The 26,815-nt window shown below is 36.1% G+C and overlaps 3 protein-coding genes across 9 annotated transcripts in view; 1 reads left to right on the forward strand and 2 right to left on the reverse strand.

Annotated features, from left to right (window-relative positions):
• The first annotated feature begins 3,808 nt into the window (after positions 1-3,808).
• On the forward strand, positions 3,809-6,784 carry LOC129718473 (uncharacterized). 4 transcript variants are annotated; one of them, XM_055669296.1, is made up of 7 exons: positions 3,809-4,760; positions 4,828-5,169; positions 5,254-5,519; positions 5,592-5,675; positions 5,736-5,852; positions 6,231-6,582; positions 6,643-6,784. In XM_055669296.1, exons 1-5 carry the CDS (start codon positions 4,754-4,756, stop codon positions 5,841-5,843), a joined length of 807 nt encoding a protein of 268 aa, XP_055525271.1. In that variant the 5' UTR covers positions 3,809-4,753; the 3' UTR covers positions 5,844-5,852; positions 6,231-6,582; positions 6,643-6,784. The 4 variants fall into 4 exon arrangements, with proteins under 4 accessions (XP_055525271.1, XP_055525265.1, XP_055525278.1 ...); XM_055669290.1 differs by having other exon boundaries at positions 5,592-5,852; XM_055669303.1 differs by having other exon boundaries at positions 3,809-4,764; positions 5,592-6,582.
• Positions 6,785-6,888: 104 nt separating this feature from the next.
• LOC129718406 (uncharacterized) lies at positions 6,889-9,272 on the reverse strand. Of its 3 annotated transcripts, none has more exons than XM_055669191.1 (3): positions 8,640-9,272; positions 7,846-8,051; positions 6,889-7,787 (listed from the first exon to the last, which is right to left on the reverse strand). In XM_055669191.1, the coding sequence occupies exons 1-3, from the start codon at positions 9,232-9,234 to the stop codon at positions 7,734-7,736; spliced, it is 855 nt and encodes a 284-aa protein (XP_055525166.1). In that variant the 5' UTR covers positions 9,235-9,272; the 3' UTR covers positions 6,889-7,733. The 3 variants fall into 3 exon arrangements, with proteins under 3 accessions (XP_055525166.1, XP_055525161.1, XP_055525153.1); XM_055669186.1 differs by having other exon boundaries at positions 7,843-8,051; XM_055669178.1 differs by having other exon boundaries at positions 6,889-8,051.
• A 5,435-nt stretch (positions 9,273-14,707) lies between these two features.
• The window catches only part of LOC129718317 (bromodomain adjacent to zinc finger domain protein 1A), a 40,716-nt gene continuing 28,608 nt past the window's right edge, over positions 14,708-26,815 (reverse strand). For both annotated transcript variants that reach the window (XM_055668969.1, XM_055668978.1), the window contains exons 4-5: positions 15,031-17,327; positions 14,708-14,971 (exon numbers count right to left, since the gene is read on the reverse strand). In XM_055668969.1, the coding sequence (XP_055524944.1) occupies positions 14,848-14,971; positions 15,031-17,327 (2,421 nt within the window). In that variant the 3' untranslated portion in view covers positions 14,708-14,847. The remainder of the gene's footprint in view (positions 14,972-15,030; positions 17,328-26,815) is intronic.

The raw sequence follows: 26,815 nt of genomic DNA on the forward strand, positions 1-26,815 counted from the left end.
GCTGTCGAGCTTCGTAGCCGCAAGGTTACAGAGTCCGCTTTGACAAGTGAATGGTGGGTGATAGGTTCGAATCTTAGTAGAACCAAACCATTCGTTCGCAAAAAAAAGGACTTTAAGTATGGGTTTATTCTCAGGCTCTGCCACACAACAACCTTCTCTCCAGATTTAATAACCTCTCGTCTAAAGCTTCGATAATATCATAGACTATAGCACGTCTACGCTGTTAGAGTGATAGCTTGCAGGAGGATATGATAGAATCGATAAGGAAGAAAGTAGGTTACTAAATCTGAATGAGAAGACAAAAACTACTATAACTTCCCTCCAGACTTAATAACCACTGATCTAAAGCTTCGGTAATATCATAGACTATAGCACGTTATATGCTTTTAGAGTGATAGCCTGCAGGAGGATATGATAAGGTTGATAAGGAAGGTAGTAGGTTACTAAGTCTGAAGGAGAAGACAAAAAGCACTATAACACGGAGCAGGTTACTTCTCAATAAGTAGCACTGCAAAATGATAAAAAAGCAGAAATGTGTAAACAGCAAAAACGTCCGGACAATGCCACAATACATAGGCGTAGCCAGAGGGGGGCAGGGGGGGGGGGCGGAAGTTTTGTATTAACATTGCAGCAGTATGAGAGAAGATCGTAAGAACTTGTAAGAGTTGGATCTTATAGACCTGCTAGCTAAAGCCCGTTTTTTCTTCCCTGCGACTGAGAAGGCAGTTAAAATTGCACTTTCTCTACCATGGAAACATGCACGATTGAACGCTCGTTCAGCACATTACGTCGTGTGAAAACCTGGCTGAGGTCAACAATATTTGAACAGCGGTTGAGTGCTCTCTGCTTGCTGAGTGTTCATCGGCAGATGGTCAACAACAATCGTGAAAAGACACATGAACCGCTTCCGGAACGTTTGATGTTTGATGCCCGGAAATTTTATTGATAATCTTGACTGTGTCTTCAATCTTCACGTCCTTGAGAAGCTTTGACAGGATGTAGTTGAGATAGCGGCTGTGCGAATGGGTGTCCAGCTTTCGGAGAAGTAGACGTACCTTCGCCGTATCATTCAGCTGGCCTTCATCGTTCTCGAAGAGGTCCTGGTAGCGGTTGAACAACAACGTCCGAACGTAACTCCGTTTTCTTCGTCGAAGATAAACTCGATGATGTTCGAAGAGAAAAACTCCAAAATCTGCTCCGGGGTTTGATACTGACGCTGCTGCTGCTGGACCGCTATCCGCTGTAAAATTTGGGCCATCTTGTGAATCATATCTTCAATTCCCGGTTGCGACTGCTGATCAACTCTATCTTCTGCCATGTTCGTGGATTCTTAAGATCCTCGTCGCCAAAATAATATGACCAAAGGTTTAAATGAACTGAAGACCTTTTAGTAAAGAACATCTATTTATATTCGAGGTTGGACAAAGAATAATAAAATTTTCCACTCTGATGTCAAGGACAACTTTTCACTGGTTGACTTGATGTAACAATCACTAAAGACTAGTATTTATTCCTATTTTTCAAAACACACTAAAGTCGCTTTTTACGCGGGGGATACGTGCCGCGTAAAAAAACGCGTAAATTCCAGAATTCGCGTAAAAAAACGAGTAAGTTTCGAAATCCGCGTAAAAAACCGCGTAAATTCCGGAATCCACGTAAAAAAAAGCCGCGTAAAAAGCGACCTTAGTGTACCATTTTTTACTTCAAGATTTTTGAAGAGCTTGCCCCCCCTATTTGAAATTCTGGCTACGCCCATACCACAATAGATCAAACAACTACTGGTCGCAGTGGGGTCCACACAAAAAAAAAGTAGTCTACGGACCCATGAAAGCCATAAGAATAGATCAAGGAACTGAGTATAAAAGTGTCTTTGACTCAATATGTAAACTATTGCACATAAATCATACAGTTGCAACGGCTTACCACCCACAAACTCTGGGAGCATTGGAAAGAAATCACAGATGCTTGAACGAGTATTTGCGTTTCTGCGTCAATGAGCTAAAGAGTAACTGGGATGAGTTGCTACCTTATCATTGTTTCAATTACAATAGCACACCAAATACCACGGCTACACCCCCTTTGAATTAGTATTCGTAAAACCGATTAATCTTTTCAATCAGTTAAATGTAAAACAAATAGATCCCGTATACAATCACGAAGTATATTTGAAACTTGAAGGTAGAAAAAAACTAGGTATGGCACAAGATGGACCATACGTTATAATTGTAATTGATCGATTATCACTCTGGCTGGCCGCTGCCTGCCCATCTGGTTTCGCTGAGTGATATCCTACTAAGCCTATCCGTTATCCTCAGGCCCGGATTTGAGGGGGGGCAATTGCCCCGGGCCTCCCGGTTCAAGGGGCCCCCTAAACCTGGGGCGACCTTTTTTTTTTTTGCTCGTCAACTTCCAGAACGTTACCTCTAAATGTTTTAAGAAAACAGGGCCTCACAAACAAATTTGCCCCGGGCCCCCCAGCGCCTAAATCCGGCCCTGGTTATCCTAGGCAACGATGAGCATCGTTACTTTGGATATGCGCTAGACCGTGTAGCGCACCGGCTTTTTCCACTAGCAGGCGAAGGTTTGACGCTGTACCACTAGTTTCAGATACGTTGCAGAGAGGAGGTGGAAGATGAAATCATATGACAATGTATGTATTTGGTTGGAAATTTCTTTTTAAAAATCAATAGGTGTTCATGTAATGTGAGAGTGATGGTAGCTGTTTTGATAGTTGTGAATTGGTAATGACAAGTGTGCTCGCAATGATAATCATGGTCGTTGTTATGATCATGATTATGAAATTGTGAATATGATATAATAATAATAATAATAATAATAATAATAATAATAATAATAATAATTAAAAATAATAATAATAATAATGATAATAATAATAATTAAATAATAATAATAATAATACTTGATGAAGAAATAATAATAATAATAATGATAATGATTATAATAATGATAATAAAAACAATGATAGCAATGATAGCAATACAAGTCGGACTCGAATATCCGGAACATCAAAAAAAATTCATTCCGGTTAATCGAATCACAGAAAAAATATTCCAATATAATATAAAATATATACCAGGAGGGATGGTAAAGGTAAAATTTCGGAAAAAAACGAACAAAAAATAATTAAATAAAATTCCGGGTTATCGAGTCAAAAATTCCGGATAATCGAGTCCGATCTGTAATAGTAGTAGTAATTGATGTTAATGATAATATTAATGTTAATACTAATATTTTTTTTTATTTGTATTTGTGAGGTATAGAAGGGGGTCAAGGGCCGGGTCACTGGTGTTATGAGGCACCATTCATGCTATACCAGTGGTAAGAGGATTTGCATCACAGCCTCAGTAACCAGCTGGTCAATTAAATTCTGTGTAATTAACTAGAATAACCCTGGGCAAGTGGCAAAATACTGTCTTGTTAGGGTAGCATCTTGGCAAGACCCCTGAGTTATAATTAGTCAATTAACTGCCATAGGATAAGGAAAGGCAAGGATCTCTGATAATAATGATAATAATAAAAATAATGATAATACCAATAATAATCGTAACAATTATAATAATAACAATAATAAAAATAAAAACAGAACATAATAATAACAATATATGCTAATCAATAAACAAAAACAAACATGATAAAATAATACTTAGCTTTGAAAACGAAGAACTGTGGTTCCTTGATCAAATCTGACTCTCATCATCCCAAGAAACAATTTTTGTTTTGAAAACGTTTGTCCAATTGCTTTTAATCAGCACATGCTGTATAGCTGTTCCCGAAGATCATCAAGAAATTTCTGTTCGATGCTAAATCAGTGGATTTTGGAGAATTTAACCAACACCATGCTGCTTGCCAACGCTGAATATGCGTTTATTTGGTTATTGCCAAGGAAACTTATCAACGTGTATTCGACTTGCAGTTACATGAATAGCACACATACGTTTATTTAACCATTATTCAACGTTTAGAAAACATTATCCAGCTTAAAAATCGTTGATTATGCGTTTTTGCGACAAGTATGGAAAGCCTTGTTGATCATTTGCTGAATAATGTTATTTGAAAAACGTTTATTCAATTCATTAACACAATGTTGTATAAGCTATTAAAGATATGTTTATTTTACCATGTATAAAAAATATTTTTACACAAAAAGATTAATTTATGCTTCAGATTATCACCATTTTAACGAGTTTGGGTATTTTAACTTTTGTTAGTCTGGTTGAAGTGTTGTATTTGTTTTATTATAATCAACTATATACAATCGAATTTATTTACCCCGCCTGGACTTGAACTCCTGACGCGTTGAACGAGAGCCATCGACGAATGCATCTGAGCTAATCTGGAATATGACGTTGGCAGTTCTTTTGGTGTATGTAGTTTTACAAATCGAAATCTGTTGAACGTGGAACAACTGTTGCTCAGATATTGCATAAGTGGCGAATAGCAGTTTCTTATACGCTACTTTGCCTAACGATAGTATTGTACGAGATGAAAAAAAATTTTAAAAGACTTCTGTTTGAGTTGTTGACTTTATATGGAACGAGCATTACAGTAATATAATTACATAATTACGGAAGAAATAAATTATCTCCGAATGCGCGTACCCCTCGACACTGAATTGAAAATACTGGACACTGTACGTTCGTCGACGTTTTTGTTTTCCAATAATTTCAGCTTTAGTTGCCGTGAGTGTAGTCAGCCTTCTTAAGCGGCTTTGTGTACGAAAATTCTTATTACTATGCAAGGTGAGTTGTTTAACTGCAATAATTTGAAATATTTACTAAATTCAATACCCTTCAACATCAACTACAGATTACTACTGCATTGTGCAGACCCTAGAGGCCAGTCGACCAGTCATTACCGTAGTTCCCCATAAATGGATTAATGGTCAATATTTACTGTGGCCCCCAAAGAAAGCTGAAGAGCTGATGAAAAATCCTTCAAGTAAACCCCAGCAAAATTGGACTAAAATTCCTTGTACAGTAAAAAGAAAATTCATTCCATCACTTGCGGAAGCCGAAATCGAATCTGAATACTTATCCGGATACACAACCGACACATCTGACATACCAGTACTCCCGAGAAAGAGAAGTAAGAACAAGGCAGAGCAAAAGGTGCAAGGCTTGGATCTCAACTACCTTCTCGAAAATAATGGTTGGTTCCACTATAAATTTGGTTAAAAATGAAAAATTTCTAAAACGCCATTCGACTATTATCTAAACCTATCCTATTTTGTAGAAGCATCAGAATTTTTGGTGGTTGGTAATATACCGACACTTAATGCTAATAATGATCAAAAGATATTATCGCCCACACTGTCCAACGATAATACTGAAAATGTTGCCTTTGGACGAGAAGATGTTTCTCCGATTGATGAAATTGAAACAGTGCAAATAGTGACAACCCCTAGCATAATTCCTGAACCTGTTCAAACAGTTACGCAGCATAACGGAGACAGTATTACCTTTGAACAACCAACTTTATTTACCCATCACATCGATCAGGTAAGTGTATTGCAGATTACATCCGTTTATTTTAAGCAATTCTGATTGGTTTGTATTTTTTAAATACCATAGGTGACAAATACTGAAATATTGGAAAAGATTGATGAGGCCAAAGCTGAAATTGTTTCCACCGTGTTACAAGCAATGGAGAACATTGTAACAAAAACCATCTCCGTTCTGAAAAGCGATTTTGATACAAAAATGCAGTATTTACAGAGCGCTAGTTCTTCTCAGGCAGTGGAGAACAGTTTTGTCTTTACACCTGTTTCAACCGTCGAGCAGCTACTCGAGCTCGAATGTAAGCTAGAAGATCCGGTATATTAAAAAAATGTGGTATGTTTACCTTGCTTCGCTCTGTCACAAGATAATTGATCAAAGGGATATTATAAAATAACTAGATACAAAATATTTGAGATATTTTTTTTTGCATAAGAATCACAGCAATGCTGAAATATTCAATGTTTCAATTGAAAAATGTAATTTTTTTACTCACACTATTTACCTTTACGAATGGATCAATTACGCTTCATGGGGATATAAGTTAAAAATGCCAAAGGAAATATTAGGATTTCCAAAATTGGACCATAAATATTTTAAGCCCTTACATAAAATTACATGCGAAGGTCCAAAATATGTAAGGGACCAATTTAAATATGTTACCCTAAAAATAATTACAAAGATAATTAAAACTATTTTTCTACTGTTTTATAGAAAACTTTCATGCTAAACCACATCGACAACACAGCATATACCGTGAACGGGCAAAATTCTTGCTATGAGCTCGTCGACAAATTTTTTGACAGAAAATTGATGCTGCTGTGCTCGTGGACGGGAGCAAGCAAGACGGAAACAAATAAGTGCGCACTACGGGTACACAAGAACGTACTAAACACTTTTTACAATATTATCAAAGATATAAATGCGAGCTTTACTGTCAAATTAATGGAGGAATTCTTCAAGTCTGTCACAAGAAACTCAAGAAAGCGCAGCGAAGCAAAGGGGTTGAGATGCTCCACCATTCACCGCAGATCAAAAATGCAAGCTGTTTCAGCTGTAATCAATGGTAAAAAACAAAATGAATATTGAACAATGAGAATCTGATGATCTCTTATTTTTATTTTAGCTAATGAAGACAGTACACTTACACCGACTGGAACTGAAGCTGGCACAGATGAGGAAAATGAATACATCGTAACATAAAAACTAAAAAAGTAAGAGAAATAGGAGAAACCAAAAATTGATAATTTTTCTTTATCCGATGTTAAAATGGTATATTGTTTTAAATAAATGATAAAACTACAATGTAGAGTTTTTATTTATTTAACAGTTTCAATCATTTTACCTTGGGTAAAGTATGTTGAAGTGGAGTGAACACAAACTCGTTACCTTTGTATCTAATAGCTACTAGTTTACAAAATACATCGTCGAGTTTATAGGAGTTTTCAGAATTAAAATACAATTTATTTACTTTATATATATGCAAGTATGATGAACGTATAGGTTTAGGAAAAAATAATTCTGGTTTTTGAACCAGTCTAGCCGTTATTATAATTTTTCTATTTTCATTCATGCATGCCGATGTCATTCGAGCTATTTCTTTTGTTTTTGTCTAGAACCAAGAATTTTTAAAGTTTGTGCTAAGAAAAAATTCACTTTTAATATAACACTGAACTGAACTGAACTGAATATTGCCTATCCTCTTGATCGCTGGATATTCAGCATGTTGTATCTTTAGAGGTAAACTGCTCTTTTCGGTGATTCGATTAGCAACTTGTTCCAAACTGTTTTGTCCATGTCGCAGCTGCCTCTTAATTTGGAATAACGCGTTTTCGAAAGGATATGACGATATAGATGGTAGTGGTCCAAATCGTATTACATCGCCAACGATGTGCTCCAAGTTATGAACATTGCTAGTAACACATTCTGCACCATAAATATTTTTAAACTCTATGATGTAACACTCGAACATGTGTTGAGCGAGTGATAAATATTCCGCATAAATGCTACATGAGCATATGGTTACGGCAACGAAAAGTACCAAGAAGTGGTTATAGACATGGCTGCTAAGATAATCTTTCAATACAACAATGCCTACATAGTTCAAAAAGGCCCTCCATTCCGAACCTTTCCAAAACGCTAAGCAGTCCATGCCTCGCAAGGAACGGTGTATCTCCGATGGTAGTTTTGTTCTTAATATCGCATTTGTCAGTTTTGCTATATCACTGGCACACATTTTAGCTTTAAAACCAAGAGTTCCATCTCGCCATCCTACAAGACATCGTTTCATTATGCCTAGGTCTAATAAATGAAGTGAGTCAGCCACCACAAAATCTTTAATCATGTCTAACCCAGGTATCTTAAGAAGTGGAGAATCCTCCTTGTGATGTCTTCCGTATTCTTTCCGACGGAACTTCTCATCTGTTCTGAGCACGCAGTTGAGTTTGGGAAATGTAACTGTACGGGATACATAGGAATATTCGCCTTCAATGGTGCACTTCAAGCATCCGTTAATTCCATTGAAATTTGTAGTTCCTGCAATTTTACCCATAATTAGAAATAGTAATATCTAAATGTTTTGAGATAACATAATAGTAACAATTTCAAGGTTTTTAAAATATATGATGACAGTTCAATCTTCCCTACTGTGAGAAGCAAACATTGTTGTTGATTTACAGCTATTATTAGGCGGATTTCAGCTGAACTATAGCCTAATAAGCTGTTATTCATCAAAAATGTTTTGGGGTATCATTTCCCCTTTTTTTTTGTTTGAATACAATGTTACCAACATTCAATTCCTTTGCTCTTTCTGCTTTCTCAATCTTTCCTCCTCCTCTCTCTCTCTCTCTCTCTCTCTCTCTCTCTTTCGTTCTATTTTCACTTCTCTTTCCTATTTACTATCTTTCTGGTGTATGTATGCGTGTGGCGGAGGGGGGAGATTGAGGGTGTGTGTGTATAATCAGGGTGTCGACTGCCCAGCGAAAATAAAATTCCCTGACTTTTCGAGGTTTTTCCTGATTTTCCAGGAAATTGATACCCTGATAATACTCCTTCTTTGAACAATATTCTGGAAATTTTCAATGTCTGGTCTCTCATATATGTCTCCGAATTTCGACTAATTACCTTTTATGAATGCACGAGCAGGCGAATCGCATACAATACATCTGATTTTTACTCCAACAGCATGATTGTTTACTTTCACGCCTTTCGACAGAACAGAAATCAATTCTTCGACAAATGGTGTTAAGTATTCTGTGATGTTTTGTGGCTTTATTTTACCTAAAAATATTCCAACTGTCATTGGTGGGATATGAGGCATTTGATGTACATTGCACAGAATAGGCCAGAATTGATATTTCGAACTCCTGTGAATTGGCAGACCATCTATATTAACGTTCAGTTCAATTTGTATGTCCTCTGTTAGATGTTCGAAACTCTTTTTCAAACAGATTTCAAGTCCTTGGTGCCAGTATTGACCGCCTGATATTGATTTGAATGTCATGCCAGTTCTCTGGGGGGTTCTTATCAACGTTCGTGGATCCATAGGGAGGTCTTTGTCTCCATAATCGTGACGGATAATTGATAAAATTTCCTTTAGTGCGCGATGTGTGATATTGAAGTCACAGGCCCAGGAGCGAATAGCATTAGTAGTTTCACGAGGACTGATTTCTTTCACAGTTGTGTCGAGTGGTTCAACGATCACTGAACTTGTGGACATTCGGAGCGTACTGTTAACCAACTGATTATCTGCAGAATCAGGTGATGAACCAATAAATTGTGCTACCAACATAGAATATCCGTTAAAAACAGTTAGAATTTGAGCACTGTCATGACTCACCATTGGAATCGATCGAAAAAGTGGGAAATTCTGAACTCGGCACGTAATCCGCTACGTAAGAAAAATAGGAAATAATTGCACGAAAATTACCTTATGAAACAAACATACTCACCCCGGACAGGATGCACCTTATTCTCAATGGGGGAAGAATCATGAGTTTGTTTTGATTCAATCCCATTTTTCACTGCTGTGTTAAGCAGTGCCTCATATTCAATGCGCTTTTTTTTGCATGCTCTATGAAACGATCCACTCTTTTTATACCTTTTAAATGATTTTCCATTCATATTCACTAGTCAAAAATCGTACAGAATTTTATCTACTGGCGAATCAAAAACAAAATGTTTGACAGAAGATTGTAGCATTTAGATTACTTTTATAAAACGGTTAATCAAAGAGTTCAATTTTTCTTGTACAACTGTAATATTATTGTATGAAACGTTTTGCCAACGTTGATGAACTTATTATTATTATTCATTGATTTTTTTTTCCATATGCATATGTTTATTCATTTAGATATCCCTATATCTATCTTCCGAGATATCCCTATATCTATCTTCCGACACATGTTCTTTTTCTAAAAAACGTTTAAAAAGCCACAATTTATCTATAACATAACTATGCTGACTTGAAGAGTTCAGTATTAGTAGTCGAAACGTTTGTACAATTTATATTTCTGCGCATTTGTCTCACCAGCACCGGCTACTACTGCACTACACTTTTTCCACTCTTATTTTATTTAATATTGCCGAATTGTACCTTGAAACGTTTGAAGCGCTTTATTTTAACACTTAGTTATTAGTGTTACTAAAGCTGTGCTGTAAACGTTCGAACAACACTAGTTGAGCTAGAGTTTTGTTATCGAATAAATGCTCATATAAAAAAGGATATAATGTTTATACAACATATAATTCAACGTTTGTGTTTATTCAGCACCGGTTGCTTCTATACAGCATTTATTCAACTCTTCATTTGATAAAGGCCTCCGAATTGTTCCTTGGGATCTCACTTAGCTCCCATCCGCCACCCGGGAGCACGCGCCCTTGGGCTGTCAAAACTCTCATACAATAGTTTTGTGGCTCTACCTTAGGATTCCGTAAAGCTATAGGAACCCGAGATAGGAGATCAACCACCAAGCCCAGGGATGTTAATACTAATAATAATAATAATGATGATGACAATAACAATAATAATGCTAATACTGATAATAGTAAAAATAACATTAGTAATAGTAATAATAGTAATAATAACGATAGTAATAATAACGTTAGTAATATGTAATAATAATAACAATAGTGATAATAATAACAGTAATAATAACAACAGTAATAAAAATCCTGTTTCCTGTTATTTGTTGTCATGTGCATGTGCGGAAACGAAAGGAAGGAAAGGAGTGTTAGTAACGGGTAAAAAAAATAAAAAAGGAAAAAAACGAAAAAGAAAAAAAAAGAAAAAAGAGAACAAAAAAAGAAAAAAAAATTGAAAAGAAAAAAGAGAAAAAAAAAAAGAAAAAAAAATAAAGAAAAAAAAAGAAAAAAAGAAGAAAAAGAAAAAAAAGGAAAAAAAGAAAAAAAAAGGTTGGTTAATTTGATGATTGATTTGTGAAGAGGTAGCATAGTATCCCCAATCCAGCAAAAGAGTCCGGTGAGGCTCCTCTGGCACACCTTTCCGTTGTCATACGTGTTCGTTCATTCTCGCTCTCATCGTTTAGCGCTACCCAGAGGGGACTTGGTCCTGTACCCAATGCGCTCAATATCTCTCCATCGCCCATCTATTCGCAATTGCTTGTGATACAGTGGACGAAATATCATTATTAGATATAGTTTGCAGACGTTTTCCAGTTAGGAAGATCGACAGGTAATCGGTGAGCGTTTAACTGGCTCTCCGTAGTATGTGCTACGGAGAGGGCCGGAAGTTTTGAGCTTTCCCCCCCCGGAGGAGGTGTGGCAGTAATACTACATTTTCTTTAAACATCTGGCCTGCACGCGTAAACACGACATCTTCAATTCGATTATCCAAATCACAGCGTCCTAGATTTATGACACCAGTCAACAGTGTCCTAGATTTATGACCTGCCTAACATTGAACCTTTTTCGCCCTCCTTGCTTAAAACCTTCGTCAGGGTTTGTACATGTGCGCAATACAATTTGACAACAGGTAAACATATTTTACAAACATGTTTACCCGGGCTTAACGCGCTCTTTCGCTTCGCGCAGACTGCATCACCTATTTCGATAAAATAAAGAATACAGTTCCAACCGAACCTCGATGCAATTACAGGGTGGCCACTCATTTTACATTTTCGAGCTCCCGGATTTTTCCCGCATGATTGCAAGAAATTCCCGATTGTCAGAAACGGTAACTAGGTTATGTTTTGTCGACGGCTGAACGTCAATTTTTAACCCTAAATTAGAAGTAATAGCTCATATCACTTCTACCGAATCTGCTCGGGACATTCTACACAAACAGTTGATTAGTTACATAAAATGTAACCTTTGCCTTCCCATGGTAGACAGGTTAAATACAATTTTTGCGGTTTTCTCAAATTTGCAAATCTTCCATTGAGCAGTCAATTATCGTATTAGCTATTTTGTGCATTCATTATGATTGTCTATCTGTCTTCTAAAAAATGTCGTGGGAAGTTAAGGGTTAACATAATACTACTTAACCTAAGAGTAATGAATATTTTGATTGAATTGATCATTTAGAGAACAAAACTTGTGACATGGATTTGTGTTTGTTTTTTTTTTTTAAATCAAAGATATTATTTTACATTCAGGAAAAATACTGCGATTTAACTGTATTTCGTTTATCACGCGTTACATAGATTCTGAAAACTTTTCAGAAGTGAATTCACAACTTTTTCAGTATTTTGATTTGCTAGTCCATCAAAGTTGAATCTCTCTGGTTATCTGCCAACATCTTCAACTTGTTTGCATCCAGCGCTCAAAATGGCTAAGCTGATGAAAAAAAAAATGATATTGGGGGCCAACATTTCAAAATAAGTGATTTCGAAACTTGAAAAAATAACCTGGAAAACAGAAAAATGTTCTTAAATTATTATTTTTAAAATAAAGGCTGCACGAGCTGTCTTGCAGAAACCGTTGAAAAGGAAACAAATTTTATTTTCAACTTCTTCTAAACTTTTCAAGAAAAAAAATGTTTCCCGAAATTTTCCCAAATCCTTTTTATTAGAATTTTTTCTGAAGAATTTTTAAATTTTGTTTCTCCATGATCATAAATAGAATATTTATTATATCAACTACTGCTAACAACTTTACCGAAAACATCGCGCCAATCAAACAAATCGTTCTAGTTTCGAAGAAAAAAAAAAACTTCCAGAAATTTTAACTTCTTCCGTGTTCAAATAATCAACGTCGTAACATTTGGCAACTTAGAATCCAAAAAATAAGCTTTTTGAGATATTCAATAATTTTTTAATAGAACTACTATCTAAAGCTTTGCTGGAAACATCACATCAATCAATCTAATTATTTTGGCTTTTAAAAGATTTAAAGTATATTTGTTTATTGGCCACAGATTTAGCAGTGGTGCACAGGGCGATTACAGGGCTAGCGCTACGATCCTGCAGACACTAACAGTCTCTCTCGAGCCGAGACGACTGACTAGTTAGGCTAGCATCGTACCCTAAGGCCAGTTACAAAACGAAAAGCATATAAAACGTCGTATGCAGAAACAAATAAAATAAATAAAAGGTTTTCTTGAAAAATCTCGAAAACGATTATATTGTTTTCTAAGAGCATTTCTGGTTGTATTTACATCAAAAATAGTTTTTTAACAGTCAACTTGTATAATTTACAGAAAAAATACGAATTTGAAATATGTACAAAAATTAGTTTTTCAAAAAATTCCTAAATAATATTGGTGCTTATTACGGGAGTCACTTCACGGAGAAATATATTTCACTCTCACGCTCACTTCACTTTTTTAGACCTATTCCCGATTCCACCTCAAGTGAGGTGACAAAAATCACCTCCGTGGAGTGAGATTGGCAGTGAAGTGAAAACGAGAATAGGACAAGTGAAATGAGCAAGTTTCCCAGCTCAAAAATTTTTAAGTCCCGGAAAGTCGATTGAGCTGAAATTTTGTAAGAGGATATTTTTCGACAAGAGGAAACTTTTGAGCCCTACCGCTAAACGAAATTCGAAGGTCAATTTTTTCCTTACGTTCCATTGGCCGCAGCTCAAAAATTTGTAAGTTTCAGAGCCGATTTTTTTCAAGAAAAAAAAAATTCGCCTTACTGGAAAATAAATCCCATACATATTACCGCTAAATCACAATTCAATCGATTTTTAAACTTCCCTATATCCGTGAAATCATTTCACCGTTCAAAATGGTCGTGAAATAATTCCACGCGAAACGTCGCTTTTCCCGTTTTCACTTCACTTATATGACACTCAGAATAACCCAGAATGACCAAGCGGGTCAAAAAAAGTAAGTTTAGTGACTTTTTGGTCAAAAAATTGACTGCTGAAGAATAATGTGATTTTTAAGGGACCAAATTGCAGTCCTGCACTTCCAACTTCTCCATCATTTGTAATTGCATCATACACAATACTTTGAAAAAATCTTGGTAACAACTATCTCGATTAAATAAAAAAAATCCCGACTTTTTCCTGCATTTTTCCCGATGTAATTTAATTCCCGACTTTTTCCCCCATTTCCCGTTTTCCCGATTGAGTGGCCACCCTGCAATTAGCACCACGTCCGAACAACCCTGGAAGAAGGCCCCAGTTAAAACCACACATACAGCAATCCTCTTAGAACATAATTTATTTCCCCTTTTAAACGTATATGCCCCTTCACTGTAGTAGGGCAACTAGCAGGAACCGGGAAAGGCCGGGAAGTTATTGCTAGCAGGAGTCTTGGTCCGCCTCGATTACCGGTTCCGCTACGCATTCAATTGTCGTTCGGTTGACAAAGCCTCGTTAACCCGTACCTTCGCTCGGGGGAGGCCGCGTAACGCGAATAACATAAATAATGAAAGTTTAATAACAATAATACTGTTTGTATCTAATTTGGAGAAAAAAAAACACGGAAGTCCACAGGGGATATAGAGGTATGATAGGTAATTGCTCAAAATGGGACCATGTGGTTTAAGAATGGCCCCTAAGGAGTGTGGTGTAGCTCATTGAGAATTCCAAGCCTTCCAGGGCTATAAAAAACTGAATACTATTGTATTGGTTTACAAATCAACAAATGTTAATAATCGGGGTAAACACGGTAGGATTCACTATTGGCTTAATTCATTATTCATTATATTCAGAAGCACGTGCAACCAAAAAGTTAAATAATACAACCTAATTTTAAATTACTAAAATTAATAGATGCAGACTGTGAGACGACAATTTTTATCTTATCGTAAAACACGTTTATTAATAGTTTATAATAAGATGTCGTGATTGAGAAATGTGTGAATGCTAGAACTTTTCATAAAACCAGTGACATAGCATAAGACCAAGTTGAGCGAAAAAACTACTTTTTATTCGATCTTCTGCCATTTTTCAGTAACTCGGTTTTTAGCATATCACTAGGTTTAAATGGCAATGATAAATCCTTCGTGCGCTGTAAAACGTATCGTTCTAAACTTCGACCAACTCTGGAAAATATGCAAACAGATAATTAAACATACATTACTTAAGAAAATCATTTGCTTACTGATAGATTTCGGTTTCATCTGTATTATACAGATCGCAATTGCGGAAAATCAATTGAACGTCGTTCATCATTTGTTCGTTAATTCTGTATTTGCCCATGTTCAGCTTCGATTTAATTTTTGCAAAGTCCATAGGGTTTTTTATAATGGAATAATAGTCAGGGACTTCTTTGACTGAAACTGGTCTATTGAACGGCCACGAATCAGGATGCTTTAAAATGTCATCAAGTAGAGTATAAAGAGCAACGTTGTTTAACGGTAAATCATCTCCGGTGCGGCGAGCTCGGCGACTGCTGGAGGAATCTAAATCCGCATCGATGGAATTTGGCGTGCATACGGATCGATAAGATTTACTGTGTGGAGATAATGTATCATCATTATGATCATCTACGTTGTATCCATTTGATATGAAACGTTTGCCGGAAGAGTGTCGTTTAGGTCGAGCCATACAAATGAGTGGTTCATCATCACTGTTTTCAGCACCGTCTTCAGAAGCTTTTCGTTTGATGTTTCGCTTCTTAGAACCATTATTAATGATTTGTCCTTCCTCATCTGAGCATTCTTCAACTTCTTTAACAATAGTTTCTTCCAATACTTCGTCCTCTTCAGGATCGTCTTCAATGGGTTCATCTTCAACAAAAACTTTTCGTTTTTTGGTTTGCTTCTTTTTAGCATACTCTTCAGGGCGACACTTCGGGCAAAACCAATCTCCCTCTGGAACCTGTTTAAGTTTAGGCTTTAAACAGTACATATGACAAGCACGATTACAATCATCGCACAACAGGGTCATATCGGGGTCACCTTTACGTCTACATATCATACATGCTATACGCTCAGCAGATCTGGACCACTGAATAGCGTCATAGAGCACGTTATAATACAAAAAGATTTGTGAGAAACTAGTTGCTCTCATTAATGTTTCCTCCCAATGAGCTAAATTTTTTTGCCCTTCTATTAACTTTTTCGCCATTGTTGCTTTATCTTTTGTTTGTTTCTCTGGGCCAAATGGAAAGCGAAAAAATTTGCAATCTATACATTGTTCAATTTGCAACAGTGCTTTTGCCAAAGAATGTACTTTTTCGCGCAAAAGGATGGGTTCATCAAGCGGAATAGTTTTATCGGCTAAATTTTTCGATTCCGGTACAACGTTATTATGAAGGTTATACGCAGGATTTTTGCAGTGTATAATTGATTGATCATCATCCGAATCGCCATCTTCCATTCCTTCGTCCATTTCTTCATCTTCTTTTTTCTCATTAGTAGCCTTTACACGATTCAATCCCCAAACAAGCGGTTCAGAAAGTTGTTTGTATTCAAATTGTTCGATTGCCTCACGCCACTCATCGCGATTATTCACTTTCATTGAACCCAAATAACCAATAGTAATTTTTGATTCAAGTTCCAATAAGTTTTCTCGTAGCGATGCCTCGAATATTACATTTGCATCTGTTCCAGATTCATGATTAAAATTTGGTGCGTCGTAAATTTTGCTACACATTATCTTATTCTTAGCCATCACTTCATCCCGCTGGTCTGACGTAGCAATAATTTTTTCAATGGGACAGTCTTTAATGTGAGTAAGAATTAATTCTTTTTCGTTTTCCAAATTTTCACGCAAATTTTTTTCCCGCAATCCGCGTGAATTGAGACTTTCAATCAATTCATTCAATTGCTCTTCTGTGTGATAGAATCCCCAATGTATAGAACCTGGATAGTTATCGTTATGAACAGGACATGCTTTGGGATTGGCTGTACACATCATTAACTCGGCGACACTCGGTGGTTCTTTCTTGACGGATGCAGATTCGTCGTCAATTCCATTCATCGCTGTAGATTTATTATAATCATTCAAACCTTTCAGTTTTGCACTACCATTCAGCATTAATTTTTCAATGACGAGTTCTCCAACAACTGCCCGATTTTCCTTGTCATTTTGACTCAATTTATTATTCAGAATCGTTTGTGTTATAAACTTTTTACGTTGATCCGGTGGACACAAAGCTAAACCAGGAATGTGCGGAGTGGGCACATCAAGACACTTTCCACTAAAAGTATGATCATGTTCGACAAACAGACCCGGAAGAGATTCAAAGAGCCAATAGCTGCGATGAGCGCGATCGCTTCCCAAATATATTTGATAATCAAAAAAACTTTCCTTACATTTATCAATATCTCTCTGCAAAATTTTGATGTCACGCTCAGCTTCGCCATCCATTTTGATGATGCTTTGTGCCATTTTTTCTTCCAATTCTTTGCGTAAAGCCGCTTTTTCCTCTAAAGACCCTTCGAATGCTGCAATCTGCAATACGGAAAATATAGTTGTTAGATAAAATTTATTAAAATTTTATCTGACAAGGTATTTGTCTTGATGAATAACTTAATACTAACACAAAGTCAATAAACGATCACAAAATCTATCTACGAAGGTTGTCCAACTTTTCCTAGAAAACCATTCCCCAGAAAATAAAGTGTCGAAGGATTTTCCCCAGAATGAACCATTCTCCAGAATACCAAATATACTAGTTACCAGAATTCTAAACCCCTGAAAGTACTAGTTACCAGAAAACCGTTTCCACCAGAATGCACCAATGCCCAAAAAACTATTCTCCAGCATCACTGTAACCCGAAAAAAAAATTAGTATTCAGTTATTATATTGTTAACATTCTGAATCATTTGACAATTTTAATTAACATTTGCGTACCTGTCCCCTCCAGAGCCGAAAATATGAAAATTCTTTTACCTGCTATTTTGCAAGATCTAAACCGAATTTGATCGAACCTTTTTCAAAGGATCACAAATTTATCATAGTTTTTGGGACAGTAGGGGACATTTGTTCCGGATTTATCGGGGGGAACGGTGGGGTAATTATCCCTTCAAGAGACACAGGCTAAATTAAAAACGGTAGCGAAACCTTGCTTCAACATATCAAGCTTCAGGTTTTTGCAAAACAACACTATTAACGATCGGTACCGTAAAACGGGGCGAAAAGAAACAGTGGGACGAATAGAAACAAAACTTCCGAACTTGAAAAATGCGATTTTAAGTCTTTGATTACATTTAAAAACCATACAAAAAATATTTTTTTTTGGATAGTTCAATAGTAAACAAGTCCTGCAAACCCATTTGGGTTAACAGCACTACTGTCGGTTTGCTTAAAAAAATGCAAAATGGGGGCTCAAATTCTGAACGTTTCCGAGTACCAAAAAACTTTGTCTGTGGAAGCCATTCTGCTTCACTTAGAACTTGTTCGTGTGATATACTGGGTCGGTAGCTAAGCATTTCAAGTTTTTACGGTGAATTAAAGAATTGCCGTAAGGTATTCATCACCACGTTACCTATGTTTCATGGAAAACTCGCGGTTCTCAGATCAACGGGGCTAATAGAAACAACGCCGTAGCGGCCTTTTTTTGTACCAAAACATGTGGATTTGAGAAATGCTATAATGTTTTATACAGTCGAATCGCTTTATAGCGACATCTTAAGGGACCGTCGTAATAGAGAAATGTCGTAATGAAAGGAAGAATTTTTATGTAGGTAAAAGAGAAGGGACCCTTGAGAATGTCGCAATAGAGAGATTTGTCATTACAAAAAAGTCGTTATAGAGAGATTCCACTGTATGTAAAATGATGTCTGGAACATGTTTTGTGCATTTTCAGCCCATCATGGTCAGGACTTACCAACAAAAAAGTCCAAAAACGTATTCGCTCCGCCTGTTGCTGTTGAGATTTTACGCAAAAAACTGTTTCCTTGTCAAGCGGTTACGAAATATTAATATATAATCAACTACTCTGTGATAAATCGGATGTTACCTTTAGACTTCAATCCAATAGACAACCACGCTAGTTTCCAAAAACGTGATGAAAGTCTGATTTATCTGCTGCATGATGCTCGACATGGACTGACCCGAGAGATATGAATCAAGGTTTCAGTTCCGCCAAGACAAAATGTTCCCGGATGTCGTGTCCTAGATGAAACACCGGAAGATGCCAGACCGGTGGAAATGCTGACCCAACCCCGAGTCCTTCTGTTCCTAATAAGAACTCTAATAGAACATATTCATTCATAAGATAACAAACATGAAGTAATAAACCGAACATTTTTGATATTTTATATCGTTTTCTTGCCTCTCATATCAATAAATATGATGCAATTGTTCTGTTTTCTTCAAATTAAAACTATATTTTTTTATCAGAACAAGGAAAACGTATTTTATTGGCGAGTGTTTCTATTCGCCCCATTGCGGAAAACCTGCAACATTTTTTTCAATAAAACAATGAATTACTTATTTTATCAAAATGGACGTTACACCCTTAATAAAGGGAGGCAAGACCCATGTTATAAAACTTTTATATTCATTCTATACATTATAGTATTTTTCGTACACTGCAAGATGTATCGCAGACTGTTTTATTCGCCCCGTTTTACGGTATTTCGCCACTTTGTTTTAATTCGATAGTCGGATTCCCTCCGCCGTGCCAGTTCTGAATTGACTGTTGACTGTTCTGCGGCTTAAAATCATTTCCATCAAACCAAATATATTAAATACCAATATAGTTCACTTACGTGAAATTATGAAGACAAATTGAAAATGACAGAAGCGTTAGTCACCTTTTCGACCGCTAGGTGCACCACTTCTGATTTTGTTCTTCACGACATGCGAAATAGAGCAACTTTTGACAATAATATTACCCTAATGGGTACACTGAAAAAAATGCACATTTTATTGTGAAGTGGACTCGGCCGAATATTTTATAATAATAAAGTTCGCCTATGTATGAGGCAATCCATGGGTGGTGTTCCACGGTTTGTACGTTTGTCGACCTCCGACAATATTTTGAGTTGTAAAATGGCGACTTCCGGTGACTGGAAAACTGCTGAAAATGACCAAATACCACCTAATATAGGTGTTTTTTTTTTCAACCAGAATGACGCTCAGAGGCCAGAAATTGCCTCGAAATGCCAGTTTGAAATCCAAGATGGCGACTTCCGGTTTTTGAAAAATCAGACAAAATTTTGAATTGTAAGATGGCGACTTCCAGTGATTGGAAAAAAGAGGAAAATGACCAAATACCACCAATATGGATGTTTCTTTAACTAGAATGACGCTCAGAGGCCAGAAATTGTCTCTGAATACCATTTTGAAATCCAAGATGGCGACTTCCGGTTTCTGAGAAACAGCGAGATATGACCAAATACCATCCAATATGGGTATTTCCGAAATCGTGATGATGCACTGAAACCACAAATCGACCTCAGACAACATTTTGAGTAGTAAAATGGCGACTTTTGGTGACTGGAAAACTGCCGAAAATGACCCAAAAACAACCAAATATGGGTGTTTCTTTAACCAGAATGATGCTCAGAGGCCAGAAATTGTCTCCAAATGCCATTTTGAAATCCAATATGGCGACTTCCGGTTCCTAAACAACAGTGGCAAAAGACCAAATAACACTCATTATGGGTATTTCCGGGATTGTTATGATGCACTGAAGCTACAAATCGACCTCAGATAACATTATGAATTGTAAAATGACGACTTCCGGTAGATGGGAAACTGCTGAAAATAACCAAATATCACCCAATATGGGTATTTCTTCAACCGGCTGATTTCCATCCAATATGAGATGTTTCGATACCAGAATGATACACAGGAGCTAGAATCGACCACAGACAACATTTTGAATTCTAAGATGGTGACTTCCGGTTTCTGTAGAACAGCCGAAAATGACTAAATAACACCTATCATTGGTGTTTCTTAAACCAGAATGACGCTCAGGGGCCAGAAATTGTCTCCAAAAAAAAAGCCTAAAGGGACCAAATACCACCCAATATGAGTGTTTCTTTAACCAGAATGATGCATGGAGCTAAAAATTGACCTCAGACACCATTTTGAATTGTAAGATGGCAACTTTTGGGAAACAGCCGAATACTACTGCATATGAATATTTCCGTAATCGAAATAATGTATAGAAGCCAAGCATTGACCCTGGACACCATAATGAATTCGAAGATGACCACTTTCAGTTTCTGGAAAACAACGAAAATAACTGAATACCACCTAACATGAGTGTTTTCGGAATAGAGGTGATGTACTAAAGGCAAAAGTCGAGGATGTTGTCATTCCGATAAAACCAATAATTTCAAACGATATAAACAAATCGCAAGAAATCAATGAATTTGGAATGTTGAAAATTATTGAATTAAACACAAAAATAGGCGGGACGAAGTTTGTCGGGTCAGCTAGTAAATACATAAATATGCTGGTTAAAGCAAAGCTGCAAGTGATGAATACGAAGATTAGAACTCGAGAGCAAAAAATTCGGAGGGATACAAAAAAAACAAAAAATACTTTCAAAAAGAAGAAAACTAAACATTAAATAATAGTTTTTGCATAACAGTTGTTATCACTAATTATGTTTGTTTTGTTGAATATCTTTTATATATAATATAAAAAAGCTTTTAAACCAATTACAACATGATATGTATCCATACTTAAATTGTTAAATTGATAGAACATTCAAGTGTTATCTAAGCTAAAAGTTGCACAACAACCATATACGACTATTGACAACCATTGTGCGGTTTCTCCTTTTATCTTTTTCACGAGGTAATTGAAATATTCATTTAATTGTACACTTCGTGGCCTGATTATTGAGCTTGAGCTTGACGGCAGCACATTTCGTAGTTGCTTCCCGTGATGGATCTGAGCTAGTGAAGTTACACAGGGAACCACGTATATAGCAACTTGGGATTTGTTTACCATTTACACGTCATGGCCTGATTATTTGAATATTTCTTCTTCGTGCCTCGATAAGCTACATCTATTATATTATCAATATTTAACTCCCGGAATGGCGTTAGTTTTACATACAAACAATATACGCACGAAATCTGCAACATATTTTTTTCTGTGAAAGTATGAAATTGAGTCAACTAAATCTAAAATTGAGTAAATTCAGTTTCGTGTGTGAGAATGTCACACGCTCACAGAAATTCAACAACAATGCACAGTGATACAGTAAGGCAATATAGGCGGACAGAGTAAAATTTTTTTCTAAGAACTTGTTCCTTATATTTAGTCTATCTTTTATGTGCAAATGAAAATTAGGGTGGTCCTGAAATCGACTAAATGAAAAAACTAACTTTTTATTTGCATAAATAAATGTATACATTCATCGGCACAGTTGTAGATCAACTAATTTTAAGCAACTTTCGGTATTTCTTTACAATACTTATACAATATTTGTTCTATCAAATGATACCAAAAAATATTATTTATGTTTGCCCTAAACGGAGACATCAATATATCAAAAGGGCCTATTTTTAAAATAGAAATAGTGAAAACTCTTCATCTGTATAATATATCGACAATGTTTTTTCGTCAAAATTGGCGTATTTTTGATTAAAGTTACCGAAGAAAACTTTGTTTTTAAATTTGAATTGAAAAAATAGAGCGAAAAGACTGTTTTTGGAAACCAAATTTCATGTCTACAAAAAAGTTTTTTTACAAAGTTACTTAGAATTAGTTGGTCTACAAGTTTGCCAAAGAATGTTTTATTTCGTTGATTCTAGGACCACCCTGATTTTCATTCGCACATGAATAGAGGACTATGTATAAGAAACAACTTTTTACAAAAACTATGGCTTTAAACCGCAAACCAAAATCGCAACGAAAAGCCTATGTCCGCCTAAATTGCCTTACTGTACCACTGTGCAATGAGTTTAGTTACCTTTTTCACCACAAGAGGGGGTGTTCCCTGTCTGTCTTCACGGGAATATATGGGAAATTCGAGGTGAACTATATTGTTATTTTAAGATATTTGATCAAACTTAGTTTACAAACCTTACAGAAGGAAAACAAATTACAGTAGAACGTTTCTGTTGTGGTTTCCGGAAAAATAGTACACAGGCGTCGTACACAAATTACGTAACGCTAAAAATCTAGATTTCAGACCCCCTTCTTCCCCTATGTAACGATAGGTAACGTTCGACATGACTCCCCCCATCTAAAATTACGTAGCGCTGATCAGGCTGACCCCCCTCTGAAATTTTGAATTTCGAGCAAACATCACAATTACGTAACTGTTTTTACTAGTGGGGCATCGAAATGTCAAATTTTTTATACCAGCATTTATATTACCGAGGGGCTATATAACGATGCAATAGCATTTTTACTTTTCTAAGTTTTTACAACATTCAGTGAAAATTTTAGGATGAACCCAAAGTCGCGCAATTGATGATAAGGTTAGTATATACTGTTCATACACTTGTTCATACTGTTCATACAGAACAGTCACCTGACTGCTTCTGTTGGATAAAAAACCAAAATCTTTTAGTTTTATTACGAGTGCGGTATAGTATGTACTTATATACGAAATGATAGAATAACAACTTGGAGTTGCATATTCGGGATAACCATGACTAATTGGAAGGAACATTTGCATCTTTTTGAAAAATGAAACAAAAACCTGTCGAAACACTCATTTTTGGGTTGGCATGTGGTAGAAAACAGTGAACTACACTCAATAAAGTAAAGAATATTTTGAGCCCAGTATGTTTTAAAGGTTTTGAATGATACAGCGATGTTCACACATAACACGGTTGTAGACCTTTTCAAACTTAATGAATTTCACGCGTCAGCCGCAGAAACAACACCAAAAGCGTGAACATATTCATGTATTAAATACATCTTAGATTTTAATCTCCTAACAATAATTGTGCTCACTAAATTTACTTATCAAAATGAATTTATTGAAGAATTAGAATTTTGGTTTTCAAATAAAATCTCAATTTACAAACAGTTTTCGATGGTACTAGAGTTTCCAAAAACATAACCCTTTATTTTATTTCAACATCATACCACAAGCGGTACAAAAATCTTAAATCAGTATTCTATTTTCGGCAGTATTTTGATGATTAATCAATCAATTTATGGCAATATTTTTTAGCAAAATTATTTTATTGAAAAGCGGAAAAAAATTCAATTTTTGCACCCCTCAGATGATTGATGCCTTCAAGCACTACTGAAATATTATTCAACTTGCAAGCAGTGCCGCCAGATTCACAGAATAACTCATACTCAACCGATAGTTTAAAACCAATAATGATGACTGTCTTTTGTAGCAGATGACGTTTACGGTATACGGATTATAAACTACTTGTAATCGTTTAAGTGGATAAGCTGAATTAATGTATCCTAATTGGGTGCTTCATAGCTTATAGAACTAGTATATAAATGTCCAAAAAGTCGAAACAAATCATGCAAAATCAGAGATTATCCCGCCTGATCACCAGACATATATAATGCACACCTTAGTATTGGTTACATATGCCTAATGATAATGGTTACTTGAATTTCAACGAAAAGGTAAAAACAGTGCACCACTGTGGACTAACTGTAAAATTAGCTTAGGAACTGTCAAAGATTTTGCATCGGGTGCACCGGTTTATTGGGTTATATTGATGAATTCTACAAAATGCTAAGAACTTAAGTATATCGTTTTACTTTTGTGCGTGTAGCATACACTATTGCACAAAAAACTCCATTTTTCGTTAAAAACTGAACATATGATAAATTTGACAACAGCTTTACTAGAGTGGTTCGCAAACACTGCATATACAGGAAAGTTGTACCCACAAAATAGAAAACGACATTAGTGATGTATTGCGACTTTGACGCCAAATTGGACTACCCCGAAATACACGATTATCACAGTCGAATCTCGCACACGATTTCGCAGTTTGGGTGATGGGTATCGATACTAGCGTTATCGAAACGCTTGACAGAAATATTTTATTATATAGACCAAAAAATCTCTATCATGACTGCTCCCTTGGTTGGTTAATGAAAAATCACTCCAGCAATGGTCAGTGCTTGATACCTATATATATTAATAAAGTATACTTGAAACCATGAGGTCTGGCATCGATACAATGACAATTGAGAAAGTATCGATACTCGGTATCACCCAATCAATCATGTAACACTTAGTTTTGTTTCGATATTCAACCTAATTTTCAACTAAAGCTGCTCAAAAATATATACTTAATGTTTCAAATGAAAAACAAAACAAACAATGAACCCGAAAAAACTGCCGATGCGCTACTGAGGTGTCAATTTGATAGAGCGAAATAAGAAATTGGGCAATGAATGATTATCACAGAAGTCCAAAAAGTCATGCAAGGGGCAATACTTATGTTCGAAAACATTTCTTTTTGTTGAAATTAAAACTGTAAAGCCCAAACAACATTTTTCCAGTTTTCAAAAAAAAATATGAGCAACACTGCTCTTGAACGATCAACGTCAAAAGACAAGTATAAGGGCATCTTCACCGGTGGTGCAAATCGATGTTTTGTTCTATTTTTTGGAACAAACTCAAATTCACTGAACCACCGCTATTGCAAATTTTATTTTATAAGTACCAGATCTGAACTGGGGTGACATTGCGCATCTCGTTTCGAGTAACTCGAACAAAAATAAATGATCTCTGATGAGCGTTATGTTAGGTTAGAAAATAGAAAAAATCGTTTGAATCGAGCTGCACAATGTCACTCCTGAAAAACTTTGAAACTCTTATACGTTTTGATCTATTTTTGTCACTTTTTGATCTTGAATTCGAAATAAATCGTTCTAAAACCCTTTGCACGCTACCACCAATTGCGAGTGGGTAAAATGATGTGGGATAAACAAAACAAAGATTTTTCACATCAATTCACAATTCATTTTTGTGGTTTTTCCTAAGAAGACGACGAACAGCTCACGCCTTGGCTCAATTATTTGATTTGCAACCATCAGCCACTAGGTAGTCAAATACGTTGGCTATCTAGCCTTCGTTAACCGCCTTAATTGTAATGGGACTACCAAGAACGATCAGTCTCAAGAGGCCAAAAAAGTGTTTCCCGAAGACACTAAACTGAAAACGTTAAAATGCAGGCTTGTTACCTACGTTGTTATCTACGCGTTCAAATATTTTTCGAAGCCCTATTTGCAGCAGAAATTTTTCGTTTATACTAATCCATCCTGAAAAATGTCACTGACGTTTGGCTTAAACCATCAAATCCATTAAGTCTTGTGGATATAAAATGGCTTGCCAAAGTAATCCCTTAATATATGTGAAAATTATCGAATTTCCGTTTGTTGAATATTAAGTGCTTTTTATAACAAGTCTCATGGGAAATTAATAGCATGGGGTATTGAATCATTCACAGGGTGTCTGCGATTTAAAACAACAAAATATACAACACCTCCGCAAAGGGAATGCAAAGTTGGTCTATATTAGATGGTTCTTTCTAGGTTTCACTGGTTAAATCTAGTATCTAAAGTCGTTACAAAAATAGACCGCTGAAGATGCTCTAATAGGAACAAATGCTGCGTGAGTTTTTTTTGTCACAATTCAAATTGACAGATCGATGCCCCGTTATACTAGTTATACCACTTTCATAGGTTGTAAAAGGGACCAGTTTTTGAATCAATTTTTGTTAGCAGTTCCCCCTATGTGCTTTCACTTTCACTGTCACTGGACTTGTTTGTTGCTAATTTAAGCATACATGCTGTCGAAAAGTCAATAATATTAACACGGCTTGACTTTCTTTTCTCCCCCTTCCAATTCCAATCCAAATCCCCAAATGGCCATGTGCGTCTTACAGGACAAACAATTTTATGCCCCATTTATGTGGTTTGTCTGGCATACATTTTTTTTTCTTCATCTTTAGTTTATTTGACACGGCACAAATACAATTCAATGTTCAACGGCGCCAATTATATCTGGTAGCTTACTTTCTAAAGT

This window comes from Wyeomyia smithii, chromosome 1 (assembly GCF_029784165.1).
Source record: "Wyeomyia smithii strain HCP4-BCI-WySm-NY-G18 chromosome 1, ASM2978416v1, whole genome shotgun sequence".
Taxonomy (NCBI): domain Eukaryota; kingdom Metazoa; phylum Arthropoda; class Insecta; order Diptera; family Culicidae; genus Wyeomyia; species Wyeomyia smithii.